The following is a 15,409-nucleotide window of genomic DNA, read 5'->3' as shown; positions in this document are numbered from 1 at the left end:
ATTTAACTATATACAAGGCATTATTACCTCATTGAAAATGTGAGTGGCCATTTGGGATTTCAATATTTTGGCACTTTATACACACAACACCGACCACCCTCCTGGCTCGTTAAGTTCAAAAGAACCGTCGATTAAGTGTTCCATGGGTGGCCGCTGTTCGTATAGCCGAACGCCACGTGGAAAAGAAAATGGCGGCCATCTTGTTCGCACGAGGGGAGTCAGCGGGAGTTGGTCGTCGAGTGTCTGGAACTAAAATCGGACACTCGACCTCACGAACCACCGCTGAAAACTACTGAATGCCGGCTTCTCCCACTTACCGAACAGCCAGAAGAGCTGCATTCGGTAGTTATGTTCGTGCAGACAAGGGGAACAATTGCTACTATGAGCCAGGAGGATCTATTCTGTATTTTGCCCAATTTTCGCCTTTTTCCTAATTGACCGACCGCACACACTGAATTTGTGGAACTGTTTTGGGCAGGAGCCTCGTTTGTGGTCGGTAAAACATGACTTACACACTTTTTAAGAACCCCTGAACCAATCTGGGTGAAATTTGGATATGTTTGTCCCCCAGATCGGGGCTATCAGGGGATATGTATTTTGTGGGGATACTTTGTGGGGAAAGGGGTGGGTGTTCTAACTTTTGGGGAAAATGTGTGCCCTTTGCCTGGAGATAATTGATTTATTCCTTAACTGATCTCAATATCTCCCAGGCAGAGGGAGGGCGTGTATTAGTGCAAAACTGTATAATGATTGGCTAATGTATTTGTTTGCTGTGGGAGGTCCTCTTGCAGGAGGATTTCTCATAAAAGCCAGCCTGTTTTCAATAAAGATCATTCCTGTTACACCCTTCATGAAGTCTAGGCTCATGTTTGGGGAATATTCTATTTGCTGGGGAGAATCGCCTTGGAAGCTGTATTCATCTCTACTATTCCTCTACTCCCTGCTGTAGCAATAATCACTTAGGCTCAGCTGTTGGGAAAGGAATAGAAGACCGCAGTACCATAACCACTGCAGGTCTTAACACTCCCAAATTTTTTCGAATACATATTCTGTGGAAGACAAGAGGAAGTCTTCAGGGTTGTCAGGGTATTTATATCAGCAGACATTTTGTGCTATGATAGAAATTAAAAGTGAATACTTCCTGAATCACTCAGAACAGAGCAGACTCCATTTTAGATTTCAAGCTAACAAAGACACACATTTCTATCCTTTCTGTGACTAACCTAGCCGGAGCTAAAGAATGCATTGTATATACAAACCAAGTGATAAGAAATGAGAACGGGGGATGGAAGACTGTCTAAATGTTAATGGAATAGAAATAATTCTAAACCCAGACATTAGTGACAGAGAAGATTAGTAATTAATTTTACTTTCGATATTGTATAAGGTCCCATTGGAAGTAAAAGTTGAAATTAAGTTTAAACTGTCAGTTTTAGAAATTACAGCAAGAATTGTCGACAGAAAGTCTGGAGAAAATTCAAAGAAACTCTTTGAACTGACAGAAAACTTTATAGGTAGTCATATAGATAAGCCAAATTATGTCAAAATGGCCACCAGGAAAAGTTAACTCTTTCCTGGATAGGAATGTTTAGTGGGATGAGACTGCCCTCTATAGACCAAATACTTAAATTGCTATCTGGAAGGTAACCACACCTCCAGTTTTCTATTGGTCTATCACCTAGTGACGAACAGAGAATTTTTCCCTTTAAAATGTTAAGACAAAGGGAAGAGAGAGCGAAGTCAAAGAGTCGGAGTTGAAGTGAGTTGGAGTTTGGGTTTCAGATTCGGCCATGCAGAGAAATCCATGACAGATATCCACTCCAGAGCACTCAGAATTTCTTACACACCAACCACACATCCATTCAGTTCCTGAGACTACCTCCTCATCTGATGAGAATGTCTACTCAACTGGTAATTATACTGGTTTCATTTAATTAATCTAAATTAATTAACATTTTCTAATAGCATGATATATGACTGGATAAATAACGGTCAGATTTCAATATTTAGAAGTCTTAGTTAACTAAGAAATATATAGTTATAACCATTCCTTTCTGCAGATGGAATTAGAATAATTATGTATTAATGTGACATATCACATGTTAGCATATCGTGTTATTTATCCAGGTGTATTGATTTGCTCTAAAATAAGATAAAATATCTGTTTAGGCAAATTAAAATTCTGCTTATAGAATGGTAGATTACTCTTATTGGATGTTTCCAGGAAATGACTAATGAGCTGGTTTAGGTGTTATTTTATTTAAAATTACATGAGAATAGATCTTATATCCAGAAAGATCTAACCAGCATTGAAAGGGTTACTCAGTTATTCTAACTGTTAGCTAAAGTGTTATGGCCTTACGCTGCAAGCTGTGTGAAAGAAAGCTTTTCTCTGTGTGAAACTTTCACTTTCTTTTTCTCTGAAGTAACGTCATAAATCTTGTCTTGACAGCTAATGTTGTAGTTTCTATACTGTTTCATCCATTGGAATGTATTGCCATTGTATGCATACTGATGTTATACTAAATATCCATTGATTATTGTCACGCATGTTACTTATTATTATCTAATTTGTCACAATAAATTGTATCTATTTTTATAACAAATTGTGATTTTATTTATATGGAATACATTTCACTTACATGATAACGATCTTTGGGATCTGAGAATTGAAATAGTGGGCAATTCTCAACTGTTTACTATTATTATCCCATAAATATCCCCACAGGGTACCCTTGACAGCTTCACCTCATACAGGGAAGTTTTCTTTCTGATATTATTTTTATTTGAACTAAATGTACTTTGGTTTGTGAACACTAATATCTTTTGGTATTAGCAATAACTATACATCTCTCTTAAAGAGTCCAATTTGATGGAATTGCCGGCCTTGAATACTAACTTTGGCTTGCAGCAAGCACAGGGTTCTATTTTCGGACTGGTAGACTTTTTTTGTGGTATGTTTTTTGCTATCTATTCTGTAGTTTGGCATTTTGGATACCCTGTTATTTATGAGGCTTGCCTGCTATTTTGTTGTCATGTTACACTTTATGTAATAAGGATAAAATGTATTTATGCTTTGCCTTGTGGTTATTACATGGATGACAATGAGTGCAGACCTTCTGGAGCGATGTGGTGATATTTTCATATTAGATTATCCAGCACCAGTATACTGCCCATGCATACAGTGTTACCATGTAAGTAACCACAGGACTTTGATTTTATTATTTTTTTTTTGTTCTCCCTTTTGGATTGGGGTTCCAGCACTGAGATTTATTACAGACGATCTTCACTGGAGTTCTGTTTATTATATACTTTCTTTGGGGCATGCCGCATTGTATTTCTGCTTCCCTCTATCACTTTACAGTTACATTTTGTTTTCCTGGTCAGCTCCATTTTTGTTATTGTTTTTCTTTACGGCTTATATTTTTTTTAGTTCTCTTGTAGAGTAAAGACACTCACTACTTTTATTTACTTTTGGGCAACTACTGATGACTTCTGTTACACTGTGTTTTAATTTTATTAAATTGTTTGACTTTTACTTTATAAAAAGTGCTCTGTATATTGCATTGTACACCTGCATGTATACTTTCCAGCAGTCTGTGTGTTCCATTTTGTAATATTTCCTGTTGTGGAGATTTGTGACTCTGTTCTCTCAATAAACATTTTTAAAAAGGATTAAATAAGAGCAACAATACTTAATATGGGAAAAGGGATACACAAAGATACAAAAGAACAAAAGAGGACCTAAGAGAGACACATGCATAGACAGATGAAGATGCCTTGTGGGGGGCAGAAAGAAAAAAACTGCATCAATGTAGGTTTTATACTCAATTTTTTTTATTTATTTTACTGCTGTATACTCTGATAAAAGAATAGCAAAATAAATTCAAACAAATGCATGTCTATGATTTACTCGCATTCATATATAGAATATATATTTACGCAATATACAAAATATGGTTTAGGTTCCTCTTAACCTCTTGTTGATGAAATGTATTAGCACTCCAAAAAATATACAAGAAATAGACACTCCAACAAGAAGTCCAATGATAACCAATGCATGAGTTGGATAATTCTTTGTGACCAGTTGCCCCTGCAATTATGAAAACTCAAGGTGAGTTTAAAAACATAATTAAACATTTTTCTTTTAAATACAACATTTTATATTGAAACATGTCAGCATAATATTAATTTCAGCAATGGATCTGTATGCATAATCTTCATATTCTAAGTTTTATTGTTGTTGGGAAATTTGTGTACCCTAATCATATCCATGTAAGTCTATCACAACCATGTGCAAATTAATTTAATGGATATTATATGATTGTTAGTCACAAAGTTTTAGATAAAGCTGGAAAATGTGGATATGTGAACAAATAGAAAGTTCCAATTTGGCTTTTTACTGTTTGAACAGGGCTGACACTATTATAACGCAGCATAGAGGTGCTGCTGAAGTGGGCTGCAAAATTGAGAGTCTCTACCTGAAATAATTCTGATATATATCCTCAGTTGAATTTGTAAATTAATTGTCAGTAGGATGAACTACTTCGGGGGGTCTTTAGTTTCCCTATATGTTACTGGGAGGAAGAAGACATTTACCCTACCCATTCTTTCTCTATGCTGTTAGGAATGAAATGTGGGATATATTTAGTCCCTTAAAGACCAAGACTTTTCTGCGATACAACACATTTGTGACAAAAGCTTTTTTTGGAATTTTTTCCATTTATTTCCTGCAATTTCCCCATTTCTTTTCAAACTTATTTAATGAAGTTTTAAATGTTTTTACAACAAAAATAATGAATAATAAAACATACTTTTCGAGTGAGGGAGGGAGAGGGGAACTTGGGAAAAAGGAAGGGGCATCCATCCATAATAAAGAAAATGAACATACTATTACATTGACATTTTGTTTTGCATCACATAATCATGACAGTAAATTTAAATTATAAATATTAGTTGTTTTTTATAAGCAGTTTTCCCATATATCCCAACTGTGTTGAAGTTGCATAAATAAGACTGAGTTTTGGCAATATGACATTTTGAGCATTTTATTTGCTAAAATTAGATTCAAAACTTCTTTAAGTGGTGGAGTATTAGCCTATTTCCAATATCGTGGTAAACACAAGGTAGCCGCCATTAGGATGTGGCCTATGATGATTCTATCAATTTTTATAATAGATTCCGGGAATTACTTAAATAGTGCTGGTTCCGATGTTAAGGTACTAATGGATGAGTCTACTTTCATTATTAGTCTATGTATTTCCTTCCAATATTTAAACAATTTTGGGCAGAACCACCAGATATGAGTTCTGGTACCTACACCTCCGCAATCCCTCCAACACCGGTCAGAGTATCTGTTGTTTATGTTATGTAATAAAGAGGGAGCCAGGTACCATCAATAAAGGAGATTAGCCTTTGAGAACTGTAAAAAATTCAAACCATTCATCCAAACTGTATTGTGTACCTAGCTCGCTCTCTCATGACAGCAAGTGTCTTAATTTAGATGATGGCTTAACATTGTGTATTGAGTCGCATATGGATAATATCCCTTTTCGTCCTGGGTCATGTAAAATTAACTTTTCTAATTTTGAAATTTTCAGAATTTTATAGTTTTTATCCACTTTCCTAACATTAAATTTCTCTTTCATTTTTTCGCTAATTTCTATATAATATGTTCTTGCGTTATCAGGTAGATTGTATTTAGATTGTAGTTTTTCTAATGAAATCATGGAATTTCCCTAAAAGAAAACATCCAAATTTGTTATAGAATAACTATGCCAAAAATGTATATTTATAGAAGGTAAATGGTCAATTAACAGTGATATTGGCATATCTCTTGTGACGAAGTACCCTTTGCCACTTGGTCCTGGAGAGACATGCTTGCCAGCCTCTTGCCCTGTGACTATGACTTTTATGGGACTGGTGCTGGCCCTTTAAGCACATTATTTGGACATAGTGAGAATTGGAACATGACCCCTTTAAAACTGTGTCCCCAGAATCCCCAGACTGGTAAAATACTTTGTTTGTGGCTTTTTCCCACTTGGTTCAGTAAATGGGGCTTACCGAACCAATTACTGAACAGGCGGACCACACGCAAGTGGTAGTGTGCAGGCAATTTACCTCCCAGGCTGGTGGGTAACCGCAGGTTAATTGCCGACCACTGCTTGGCCACCGTTCGTACAGTCGAACACGTGGTGACGGCCGTGTTTATTTAGTCGAACGCGGTCAGCGGTGTGTGCCGTCAAATCCATGGAACTAAAATCGGCTACACATTTGCACGAACACCGCTGACCCTTACGTTCTCCTCCACTTTGACGCTTCAGCTAAAATCGAAGTGCATTCGACGATTCGAATGCACAGTTATACTAAGCTATTTGCACGAACGGTGCCCCGTTCATGCATTCGAATGGTACTTAGTTATTTTTCAGTGTAAAATAGACTGACAGCACAGCCCAAATCTATGGAACTCTTTTGGGCAGGAAAGCCATGCTTGCGGTCGGTCAAAAAGGACTTTCACCTAACTTTTTAACCACTGGAGGGAATTGTCTGATTTTTGTGTATGTTTGTATTTGGAGTATGCTGATTCAAAATATGTAACTATGGACTTATGGAGATTGTATGAATATTTTAGGAGTTATGAATAGTGTATGGAACTGTTTATTTTCCTGCCTGTGATAATTAAGTTAACCCATTGTGTACAATAATAATATCACAGGCAGAAGGGAGGGTTTGTGTGTCCTAACTGGGAGTGTTTAACTGTATTATAATGTATTTGATTGGCTGTGCCACAAAACCATGTGGGTGGTAACTGTGACGGAACGCTGGCACTCTGACCGAGTACCTCCGCCAATCGATGCTCCTAGCGCTTGCTGAGGACTCTGAGCACTCCAACCGACACCATCAGCACTGCAGACCCCACTTCCAGCGATGCAGCTGCGCCGGGGTCTCACCGTCTCTCACCCACCCTGGATCGAAGGCCAGGATCCAGCTTCCAGTGGGTGAACCTCTCCTAAATCCAGAGAGCAGGAACCAGGAACAAAACAAGCTCTTGCAAGAGCTGAATCTGGGGAGCATGTGATTATAGCAATCCCCAGAGTGTAGTTATCCCATCCCCCAAGCATGAGCCATTGTGTACAATAATAATATCACAGGCAGAAGGGAGGGTTTGTGTGTCCTAACTGGGAGTGTTTAACTGTATTATAATGTATTTGATTGGCTGTGCCACAAAACCATGTGGGTGGTAACTGTGACGGAACGCTGGCACTCTGACCGAGTACCTCCGCCAATCGATGCTCCTAGCGCTTGCTGAGGACTCTGAGCACTCCAACCGACACCATCAGCACTGCAGACCCCACTTCCAGCGATGCAGCTGCGCCGGGGTCTCACCGTCTCTCACCCACCCTGGATCAAAGGCCAGGATCCAGCTTCCAGTGGGTGAACCTCTCCTAAATCCAGAGAGCAGGAACCAGGAACAAAACAAGCTCTTGCAAGAGCTGAATCTGGGGAGCATGTGATTATAGCAATCCCCAGAGTGTAGTTATCCCATCCCCCAAGCATGAGCCATTGTGTACAATAATAATATCACAGGCAGAAGGGAGGGTTTGTGTGTCCTAACTGGGAGTGTTTAACTGTATTATAATGTATTTGATTGGCTGTGCCACAAAACCATGTGGGTGGTAACTGTGACGGAACGCTGGCACTCTGACCGAGTACCTCCGCCAATCGATGCTCCTAGCGCTTGCTGAGGACTCTGAGCACTCCAACCGACACCATCAGCACTGCAGACCCCACTTCCAGCGATGCAGCTGCGCCGGGGTCTCACCGTCTCTCACCCACCCTGGATCGAAGGCCAGGATCCAGCTTCCAGTGGGTGAACCTCTCCTAAATCCAGAGAGCAGGAACCAGGAACAAAACAAGCTCTTGCAAGAGCTGAATCTGGGGAGCATGTGATTATAGCAATCCCCAGAGTGTAGTTATCCCATCCCCCAAGCATGAGCCAAGGCTTCAAGAAAGGTGCAAGTAGGTCTGCTTTAATGAGGGCTACCTGCCTGGTATTTATGCAAGTGTCCACCAGGTGGACACTCCCCTAGGGTACCTGATGGAACAATGGGACACATATTGGATGTCAGCCAATCACAGACAATACAAACTAAACACTCCCACAGTGACATCACAATCCCTCCTCTCTATCCTGGAGATAATTGGGAAGTAATCAAATTATCTCCCAGGACAGAGGCAAGACTCCATTAACCACATGGTTACAAAAAGACATAAAATTACACAATGTTACAATTACTACATAAAACATATACATGCAACATATCCCCAGATAGCTTAGATCTGAGTGCACATTATTACTGAATGGCGCTCAGATCACATACATACAGTTCAATTGCCATGGAGCCAAAGTATTTTCCATAGTCTTTTGTTACACGAATAGGCTCCATGGCATAGCTATCTGGGGTAGCACTACTCACATACTGAAAGTCAGAAATATGCAGAAATACACAAATAAACCTTTCTGCAGGGGGAAATAAAGCTATCAGCACAGGGGCCATAGTCGGAAGGCAGGAGACTAGCCAGTAGTCCCCTCCAGGCACAAGTGGCGAAGGGCACTTCGTCACACATCTTCCCTTTGGGGGGAAGACTAAACAGGTACCTGACCTTCTGCCGGTCAGTACCTAGGTTAGTCGGGCAGCCCACCCACAAAGAAAAATAAGCAGAGTAACCCCCCACAATGAATGGTACTGGCCCGTAGGTTCAAGTTTGTAGTGGGACAGCGCAGCACTCTCGGTCTCTCTGGTGCAGCTAGGCAAACTGCTGGTGTTGCTTGGGGGGCAGAGGCCAGTGGCGCTCTGCCCTGCTGCCAGCTCTTCCCCTGGGGTAACCCATGGTAAGTCAGGCTCTGGACCAGGGGAAAAGGGGGGGCAGAGGCTAACAGCGCTCTGCCCAGATGCCAGCTCTGCTGCTGGGAGGGGGTCAATGGGTACTTAGTATTAGTCAATTTGGCTGAAAGACCAATTTAGGCCTTTCAGCCTTTTGATAGATAACTCGCTAATACCGTGGGAATTAGGGAGTTATCTACTAAGCGGCTGCAAGAAAACATCCGAAGTGCCGAAGTACCAAAGTGCCGAAGTAACGAACCGAAGTGCTGAAGTTCCGAATTCCAAAGTCCCGTATTTCGGAATGCCGAACCGAAACAAATATTTTCCCCATGAACATCCCTACAATTTACCCTCTATTAAGGTTTGAATTTTGAAGGTTGAAGCAGTTAGGGTTTTAGAGGTATCTCCACCGCTTATCTCCACCGTCTTCTTCTAAATCCAGAAAATATAAACACTCTCACAAAACCTTTAAATCCTGCTCCCATCTTTTCTTATTTTCTATCCTTCTACTCCTAGCAGCTGGTGATGTCTATCTAAACTCCGGTCCCACACTTGCAAACTCATCATGTGCTAACTCCAATAATCACTCCAATCTCATACCCATCTCACGCTAATCTTCCTTTAAATTCTCCTTCCACACTGCCCTCTGTAATGCACGCTCTGTTTGCAGTATTATTAAATCCACAGCTGTGCATGATCTTTTCAGCTCTCGTTCCCTACAATTACTAGCATTAACTGAAACATGGCTCTCTCCCTCTGACACTGCTACCCCTGCCTCTTTATCCTTTGGTGGTCTTCAATTTTCCTACAACCCAAGAAAATAAAGGTGGTGGTGTAGGGTTTCTGCTCTCACCTCACTGCTCATTCAAACCTCTACCCACACCCACTTCCCTCTCTTTCTCATCATTTGAGATTCATTCAATCTGGCTTTTCAAACCCATCTCTGCTAGCATTGCTGCCTTGACCACTTCTCTTCATTGACGACTTTGCTGCCTGGCTTCCTTACTTCCTCTCTTCTAACATTCCATCTGTAATTCTCGGAGACTTCAACATTCTTATTAACCCACCCTTGACCCTAGCAGCCTCAAAACTATTTTCTATTACCTCCTCCCTTGGGCTATCACAGTGGGCTAATTCCCCCACGTATGTAGCAGGCAATACTCTAGACCTTATTTTCACTCATGAATAGAGTTGAGTGAACCCGGACTGTAAAGTTCGGGTTCGTACCGATCATTACATTTTTTGGACTCTGGACCCGAACACAGACATTTCCCTGTATGTTCGGGTTGGAGTTCAGTGTTCGGCAATTTAATGGCGCGTTTTGAAAGGCTGCAGGGCAGCCAATTGACAAGCGTTTGACTCGTGTGCCCTTAGAAGCCATCACAGCAAAGCCTACTAATGGCATGGCTGTGATGGGCCAGTGCAGCATGTGACCCAGGCTCTATATAAGCTGGAGTCGTGTTGCGTTGCACGCACATGAGCTCTTATTAGTGTAGGTAGAGGATGCTGCCACTTTCAGGGACAGATTAGAAAAAGAATACATCAGTGGGGTGCACTTCATATCTGAGAGTAAAATACAAGCGTCAAATACTGCTGGCACATTGCAGTTTTAAAACGTACATTTTTTTGGGTGCTAAAAAGTACATTAGTGGGGTGCACTTCATATCTAAGTGGCAAATAGAAGCGTCAAATACTGCTGTCACATTGCAGTTTTAAAACATAAAAATTTTTGGGTGCTAAAAAGAACATTAGTGGGGTGCAAATGAGAGTCAAATAGAAGCGTCAAACACTGCGGTTACAGCGCACTTGTAAAAATTCTAATTGTTTTGGTGCTAAACTGCTAAATAGTTAATTTGGGGCATGCTCTTCATATCTGAGAGTCAAATAGAAGCATCAAATACTGCGGTTACAGCGCACTTGTAAAAATTAAAATTGTTTTGGTGCTAAATTGCTAAATAGTAAATTTGGGCCCTGCACTTCATATCTGAGAGTTAAAAAGAAGCGTCAAATACTGTGTTTACAATGCACTTTGACAAATCCCCATTATTTTTCTACTAAATAGTACATTTGCGGCCTGCGGTTAATTTCTTGCAGTCCAATAAACTAAAAAAAAAAAATTGTTGACTATTGGCGGTAACATTGTCGCCTGATATAAACCATCTGTTAGTTTTGGTGGGTGAACGCAGAATGAGGAGAGCGTCAAATAAGGGACGTGGCCCTGGTCATGGTGTTGCTGGTGTTGTTGGAGCTCCTGTTGCAAGGAGAGGACATGGTTGATCTGTGCCAGCTACACGCACAAGTGAAACACCTTCCTCAGGTGCGATTACGCGACAGAACCTTCAGCGTTATATGGTAGGCATGAATGCTGCTCTTCGAATGGTGAGGTCAGAACAAGTACAGGCGATGGTAGATTGGATGGCTGACAGTGCCTCCAGTTCCTGCACATTCTCTCCCACCCGGTCCCCTGCTGAAAGCTCAGAGTTGGCACCTGCAGCCCATGGCCATCTGTTTTTCACCTCACCCCCATGCAAATCAGCCAAGCAGTCTGACCCACAAGTCATGCAGCAGTCTCTTATACTTTTTTAAAGACTCTGCTGGCAAGGTTTCCATGGACCATCCACCTAGCCCTGCCCCAGAAGTGGAAGAGATTGAGTGCACTGATGCACAACCACTTAGGTGTCAGGATGTGGACATGCAAGGACCACCGCAGCACGTCTCTGATGACGCCGAAACACAGGTGCCAACTGCTGTGGCTTCCTGCATTGTGCAGACCGGCAAGGATTGTAGGTTTGAGGAGTGGGTGGAAGATGATGTGGAAGATGATGAGGTCCTAGACCCCACATGGAATGAAGGTCATGCAAGTGACATGTGCAGTTTGGAGGAAGAGGCAGTGGTCGCACAGAGGCACCAGCACAGCATAAGAGGGAGTAGGGTGCAAAAGCGGAGCAGCCATCCCTTAGACTGTACGCCTGCTACTGAACATAGCACCGAGGGACCAAGCACACCAAAGCAAACAGAACCTGAAGTGAGGCATAAACGTGCTAAATCTGAGCACAACCTGCATGACTAGGCATCTACATGCAAAGCACGAGCTGCAGTGGAGTAAGCAACTCAAAAACCAAGAAAGGTCTCAGGCTCCTCCTGCTTCATCTTCTGCTGCTGTCTCGGCCTCTTCCTCCACTTCTGAAGTGGCAGTGGCACCTGCCACCCCGCAAACAGAAGATGTGGCAGCAACGCCATTATGTCCGCCACCGTCCCCAAGCATCTCCACACTGTCCCATGGAAGCGTTCAGCTGTCCATCTCCCAAACACTGGAGAGAAAGAGGAAGTACCCCCCTAGCCACATGTGATCCCTGGCCCTGAATGCCAGCATTTCAAAATTCATGGCCTTTGAAATTCCGTCTGGTGGAGACGGAAAGTTTTAAAAACCTGATGGTGGTGGCTGTCCCACAGTACGTGGTTCCCAGCTTGTAGCGGAGAGCTGATTTCTCGCAGCTATTCTCCACTTCGGATCCTAGGAAGGCTCAGGAACAAGTCATTAGTAAATCCACAGCAGAGTTACCAGCAGGTAAAAAGGTACAGCAATATCCCCACAGCACTCCCAATAACTGGACGACACACAGTTTCAGGAGTAGAACTGACAATCGTTTATTCCAAGGTTTCTTATAAAGCCTGCTCCCATGCAAGGGAGGGATTTACAGTAATTAGGACAGTAACCAATACAGTGCTTGTTACCTCCCACACATCTCCTCCCCTCAGATTGAGTCATAATCCCCTTAACTTGCACAGCAATTTACCCCAAACCTGGATGTACCCCTAAACCATCCCCTAACATTAATATTATAATATCCAATGACTATAATATCCAAAATTCACACAGATCGGACCAGTAGTTCGGTAGTTACGGGGAGGTGAAGTTTGACCGACCGCACACGAGTTGGTATCCGAAAAGGGTTCCATAAGATTGGGCCCTGCGGTCGGTCTCCGTTCGGCAGTTAAAACATACATTTATAATTGCCATCCACACTTAAATTCACATAGATGTTGGTTCCCTCATTCGGTACTTTGTCTCTACCGAATGGGGATTTGTTAGGACTCTCCGTTCGGCAGTTACGGAGCTCTGGAGGTCTCAGCGGTGTTCGGTTGTTTGAGTGTCCGATTTGAGTTCCAGACACTCGACGACCAAACACCGCTGAGATTTTCATGCGTAAGATGGCCGCCGCCACGTGTACGCATGCCGAATGGTGGCCACCCAGATACAATGTTAATGAGCCGGTTAACTTGCGGTTTAGAAGGAATGTGAACTTTAATTGCTGGCACACTTCTCTCTGGGGTGGTCCCTCAGTTCGGTAGTTTCCATAAGCATATGGTACGGATGGAAACTACCGAATAACATACAATTCACATAGTAAATATTCAAATGCAATTTAAACACAGGCAAAAAAATAGAACGAATACAGTCACACAGGCATGTTATAGGACAGGCTTACTGCATTCCGCTACACAGCTGCCACTACTTTTCCAGGTGAGCCATCCCTTCCCTGCACAACCAATTGGCAGACAAAATCAAGTGTGCACCGCGCAACTCCATCAGTGGCAAGGTCCATGTTACGGTACCTCCGGTAATAAATGCACAAACCGCCATTTAGTGAATGCTCCCCGGTCGCAATAATGTGGTCTGGTAGCGTATACAGTATAACCATGCGAACCGCCAGCTAGGGAACACTCCAAACTCCCGAACGGTACCTGTATGGCTCTCTCCCTTGTTGAGCTCCAAACATACGAATCGCCACTTACAGCCGAACAGCAATAGGTTCCAAGCGGCACATGATCCCAATAAGCAGTCTCTAGTTGCCGGTAATAAAATCCCCCAATAACGAGACCAAGCTCCGCTTTGAGGGTAAAACACGAACTGAGTTTACTGTGGGCTACCTGCCCGTATTTATGCAGGCCTCCCACTTGGTGGACACTCCCCTAGGGGACCAAATGGGAGACTGGAATAACAGAAGGACATGGGGACATTTCAGGCTTACATCCCCACAATATTCCTAACATGCATCACAGTTTCCTCCCCTCTGCTCGGGAGATAATTGGGAAGTATTTCAATTATCTCCCCGAGCAGAGGCACATCGCCATTTTAACTCAAAGTTATAAAACACATTAAAATCTATAACTTTATAACTGCCGAACATATTGCATTCGTATAACACATCCCCAGATAGCCTGGATCTGAGTGCATATTATTGGCGAATTGCGCTCAGATCCCATACGCATAGTTCAATCGCCGTGGAGTCAAAGTCGGTTATAGCTCTTCGGTATGCGATCGACTCCATGGGACGGCTATCTGGGTTAAGTCCATTCGTGTTGTTAAATCTCCCGAATGGCCGGTATTCGTATACTTCTGTCGATCGAGAAGGGGAGGTCGATGGCTTCAGCAGTGTTCGGTTGAAAACGTGTCCGTTTTGAGTTCCATAAAATAATCATCGAACACCGCTGGGCTTTCGCATAGTTAAAATTGCCGCCGCCTCGTGGCCGACATACGAATGACGACCACCCTGTCTTCGGTCTTAATTGAGAAGTGGTTTGTTAACCTCAAAGTTCTAATTGGGATCAATAGGTTAACTAGCAGCACACTTCTCTCCTGGGTGGCCGTCCGTTCGGTAGTTTCGGTCGGCAAACAAATGCATTCCCTTAATCCAGACATACGAATAGGGGAATTGATGCAAATGGCAAAACAGACGAACACAGTATTTTTAGTCCATACGTATGGGTCTGTCACAGTCCACATAACCACAGATACGTGGACCAGTAATCATGGGCAGCGATGCTATATTTCCCTAACTGCACACTGGGCAAATTTAGTGGCGGCTGGGCCTGAGGTGGATAGCAGTTTGGCGCATGTCCTTCCTCCACCAAGGATTTGCCTCCTGTTGCCTCCTCCTCCTACTCTGCTTCCTCCTCCTCTACCACCACCTCATCCAGGCAGCATAACACCTTCACCACCAACTTCAGCACAGCCAGGGGGAAATGACAGCAGGCTGTTTTAAAACTCATATGTTTGAGGGGAAAACCCCACACTGCGCAGGAGCTGTGGACGGGCATGGAACAACAGACCGATAAGTGGTTGTTGCCACTGAGCCTCAAGCCCGGCCTGGTGGTGTGCGATAATGGGCGAAATCATGTAGCAGCTCTGGTCCTAGCTGGTTTGACGCACATCCCTTGCCTGGTGCATGTGCTGAATTTGGTGGTGTAGAAATTCCTTAAAAACTACCCAGATATATCGGAGCTGCTGAAGAAATTGCGGGCCGTCTGTGCCCTCTTTCGGTGTTCTCACCCTGCTGCTGCTCGCCAGTCAGTGATGCAGCGTAACTTCGGCCTTCCCGCTCACCGCCTCATATGCAACGTGCCCACAAGGTGGAAGTCCACCTTGCACATGCTGGAGAGACTGTGTGAGCCGCAGCAGGCGATAGTGGAGTTTCAGATGCAGCACGCATGGGTCAGTCGCTCTGCGGAACAGCACCACT

The 15,409-nt window shown here is 43.0% G+C and overlaps 1 protein-coding gene across 2 annotated transcripts in view; it reads right to left on the bottom strand.

The window, feature by feature from the left end:
* Positions 1-3,860: 3,860 nt before the first annotated feature.
* Positions 3,861-15,409, bottom strand: part of LOC134608846 (sodium- and chloride-dependent transporter XTRP3A-like) — a 774,840-nt gene continuing 763,291 nt past the window's right edge. For both annotated transcript variants that reach the window (XM_063452025.1, XM_063452026.1), the window contains one exon: positions 3,861-4,093. In XM_063452025.1, the coding sequence (XP_063308095.1) occupies positions 3,962-4,093 (132 nt within the window). In that variant the 3' untranslated portion in view covers positions 3,861-3,961. The remainder of the gene's footprint in view (positions 4,094-15,409) is intronic.

The sequence above is a fragment of the Pelobates fuscus genome, chromosome 4 (assembly GCF_036172605.1).
Source record: "Pelobates fuscus isolate aPelFus1 chromosome 4, aPelFus1.pri, whole genome shotgun sequence".
Lineage (NCBI taxonomy): Eukaryota > Metazoa > Chordata > Amphibia > Anura > Pelobatidae > Pelobates > Pelobates fuscus.
The sequence above is the reverse complement of the archived record's forward strand: the minus strand, read 5'-3'. Positions and strand labels throughout refer to the sequence as shown.